Here is a 3,589-nt window from a genome sequence, read left to right as displayed (position 1 = left end):
AACCAAACACTGTCAAAGGAGGGACGAAACTGGAGCGGCTTCTCATCATTGACAAATTCCAGTGCCTTGAGGCTGGGACCAGCCTGTGCACTAGCCACGTGACTCCCCCTCCTGCTGAAGTTCTACCTATTATTATAAATATTGCACCCACCGTCTGCTCGGGGCGACTCTTGACTTCCCTGGCGGTATTAGGCGGCTTGCGGGTTGTACGTTGAGTGCCCATAGCTATGTAGTAGCTGTTCATTGCTTCTAAATAAATACTTTCTTGAACCAGACCGACTCTACCATCTCTACCTAAGGAAAAAAGAACACGACAGAATCTGCGTCTGTGTTGGAACACGTTGATGAAACATTCAGTCAGTAGATCGATGTGCAGTCACACACTGGGGACGACCCCATGAGGACGGAGCGGTCAGAAACAAGATGGCTGCAGACACTTTACTGCTGAACGTGTGTGTGTCACAGCAGCAGGAGACGGTTCAACATGAAGCAGAACATGAAGCAGAACATGTTTTATGATGTTGCTCACAAACAGGAGTCGATGCACCTTCAGCATTTAGGAGGAATTTAAATGTTGAAGCTGAACTAAACCTCTGTTGTTTTGTTGTTGAGGAATGAATGAAAACACTTTGACAGACACAATCATTTTGTCTTTATATTTACATCTCAACTTAAAAAAGGTCAGAACTCTGTTTCTGTTTCATAGTTTTTATTATTTTGATCACAATATTAAAATCACATCACTAGGCTGCTGTTGAATAAACACTTTTACAGACAGAATCATTTTGGCTTCATCACATCAAACAGACAAATGTTCATATATGTTGGATTATTTCATATGTGAACAGACTTTATGTGATTAAACATGAATCATGTCTCATGTGTGAGTTTTAATAAAGTTTGTTGAATGTGAACAATGATCAGCTGTTATTGATAAATGTGTTTTTATGTGGATCTTCATCAGTTTGCTCGACTTCATGGATCCACACAAAATCTAAATGATAGAAAACATTTTCCATGAAAGTAAAAAACAAACCAAAGATAAAGATCAGAAAATAATGAAATCTTTTTACACACGTGGAAAAGTCGACAGGAGAAATAAAAACGAGTGAGAAGTAAAAGGAGAAATAAACAAAGCTTTAGAATAACGAGTTTAACTTTTAAATTCAGCAGATTTCTCTTGAAGAAATAAACATGATGAATAAAATCTTTATCTCTAACTGCTCTGATCCAGCGTCACAGAGACATTCACAGGTAACAGCTTCATGTGATCTCTAGTGATAAAGGATGGAAACATCTTCTGAGTGAAAGTGTGTGTGAAGGTGTGAATGTGTTTGTTAGTATCAGGATCAGAGAACGACAGTTCTCCTCTGTTCCAGTCCAGTTTCACTCTGATCCTCTGGATCTTCTGCACAGAGAGAACAGATGATCCTGATGGTGACAATGCTAAGTATTTACCTTCATAGAACCATATTTCCCATGATCCAGACTGTGTGCTTTCCTTCCTCTGGACAGACTCTACTGACACACCCAGTGCCCAGTGTGTACTGTCTCCAACCAGGACGTCCCAGCTGTGAGTCCCTGAGTTAAAACCCTCAGATCCCAGGACTGAGAAGTAATAATCAAACCTCTCTGGATTGTCAGGAAGCTTCTGTTTCTCTCCTAGTCTCAAACTGCTCAGATCTTCAGACAGGACGAGTACTGGATGAGCAGAGTTTGGGTCCAGAACCACAGGACTGTAGGAGACCATGTCCTTCATCTTGTTCCAGATGTTGAAGCTCAGGTTGCCCAGATGTTTGGCCTCGTCTATCAGAGCTCCTGAGGCCAGCTGTGGATCATCCAGCAGGGGGCGCTGCTGGACTCGTTCCACTGCAGCCTTGTAGTTGAGCAGGAACGAGACGTCTTCAGCTCTCAGCTCGTCCTCTGTGGTTCTGATTGTGTCTGAAAGAGCCGTTATGTCTCTGCTCAGAGACTCAATCTTCTCCTTCATCATCCGACTCTTCTGCTCCTCTTCCTCCCTCAGTGCAGCCATCCTGGCCTCCTCTTCCTCCTCCAGAAACTGATGAAGCTTTTCAAACTGCTCCTTGATCTGCGTCTCTGTGAGTCCGGCCTGGACCTTAATGTGTTCTGCTGTTTGTTCAAACTCTACTTTAACACGTTCAAAACACTGTAACTTCTTCTTCAAGGGCTCCAGAGTTTCCTGAAGCTGCTTCTTGTGTTGTGGTGCAGCTTCATCGATGGGTCTGATTCTGTGGTCGCTGTGTTTTTTTGAATCTCTGCAGATGACACACACTGGCTGATGATGGTCCAGACAGAAGAGTCTGAGTTTCTCTGAGTGCAGACTGCAGAGAGCATGTGAAGAGCTCTGATCTCTCTCCTGTAAGAAGGTCTCACACAGGTTCTTCAACACCAGGTTACAAGGTGGTTCTGACCTTGAAGATCTTCTCTTACAAAGTGGACACTCTTTTACTTCTTTGTCTTTCCACCAGCTCTTCACACAGTCTTTACAGAAGCTGTGGCTACATGACAGAATGACAGGATCTCTGAAGACATCATCGCAGACGGGACAGTAGAGATCCTCTTCTGATCTGGAAGCCATTGAGTCTCCAGGTGAAGCTGAAAACAGACAGTCAGTCAGTCACAGCTCCACGAACTTCACTGAGGTTTACTTCCTCTCTGAGTCGAGGTGTTTGTTAAACTCACGGTCAGTGTGTGGAGCGTCGGCAGGTTGTAGTTTGACTCTTCTCTCCTGTAGCTGGACTCACTCAGGACGTCTGGTCTGGTTTGGTTCAGTTTGGTTTGGAAGGTGAATGTGATCGTCTGGTTTTCAGCCTGCGTCTCTTCAGGGAGGAACAGATGTTTCCTGGTTTCTCTGGTGTGTCAGGACACGATTGTAAAAAGTAATTCAAGCCTTGGATTTGATAACTGGTCAAAAGTCATTTGGCAGCAACAAGCTCACACAGACAAGAGACTTGGTGTAAAATAGCTGCTTGAATATGATCGTGATCTGATCAGTGTTCAAAGTTCAGAGGAAGTTCTGCAAGAGTGACAGTTAAAGTAGTAACAGGAAGTGCAGGGGGGGGGGGGGGGGGGGGGGGGGGGGGGGGGGGGGGGGGGGAGTCTGTGACGTAGCTGCAGAGCTGAAGTCACATTAAAGAGACAGAAGCAAAGTGCAAACAAATGGAAACAATGTCAGAAAATTAAAAGATGGTTTCATAAATTCAAATCAGCTCAAGTTTGCTCATTAATTTGTGTGTGAGTGAAGTAAAAAGTATGACATCATCAAATGATTGTACATTTTGTTGTGATTATTATACCTTAAGTGTGACACCAATATATGATGTGACTTTGGGCATTCAATAAATGTGTCCGTCAGAAACATACTTAATATTAATATGAAATAATAACTTTAGTTTACATTAAAGCTACCTCGGGGCACCAGCCTTCAAAGGAAGGGAAAGAGCCAATTTATTGATTAAGTCTCATGAAAGTATGAACTACAAATTTGGAACTTTGATGAATAATTGAATTATTAACTTTAACCAAAATGACCACGTCAGTAGTTAGTAAAGATGAAGGATATGGAGTT

At 42.9% G+C, this 3,589-nt stretch overlaps 1 protein-coding gene across 1 annotated transcript; it reads right to left on the bottom strand.

Moving 5' to 3' along the window:
• Positions 1-1,216: 1,216 nt before the first annotated feature.
• LOC117773179 (nuclear factor 7, brain-like) lies at positions 1,217-2,749 on the bottom strand. Its single transcript, XM_034604891.1, has 2 exons — positions 2,704-2,749; positions 1,217-2,616 (listed from the first exon to the last, which is right to left on the bottom strand). Exon 2 carries the CDS (start codon positions 2,597-2,599, stop codon positions 1,217-1,219), a length of 1,383 nt encoding a protein of 460 aa, XP_034460782.1. The 5' UTR covers positions 2,600-2,616; positions 2,704-2,749.
• Positions 2,750-3,589: the final 840 nt, after the last annotated feature.

Source organism: Hippoglossus hippoglossus, chromosome 13, assembly GCF_009819705.1.
Source record: "Hippoglossus hippoglossus isolate fHipHip1 chromosome 13, fHipHip1.pri, whole genome shotgun sequence".
NCBI classification, from domain to species: Eukaryota; Metazoa; Chordata; class Actinopteri; order Pleuronectiformes; family Pleuronectidae; genus Hippoglossus; species Hippoglossus hippoglossus.
This window is presented reverse-complemented; position numbering and strand designations above follow the sequence as displayed.

Bases quoted from the DNA above. Each gene is read 5' to 3' on its own strand.
- LOC117773179 (XM_034604891.1), bottom strand. From the start codon at position 2,599: ATGGCTTCCAGATCAGAAGAGGATCTCTACTGTCCCGTCTGCGATGAT.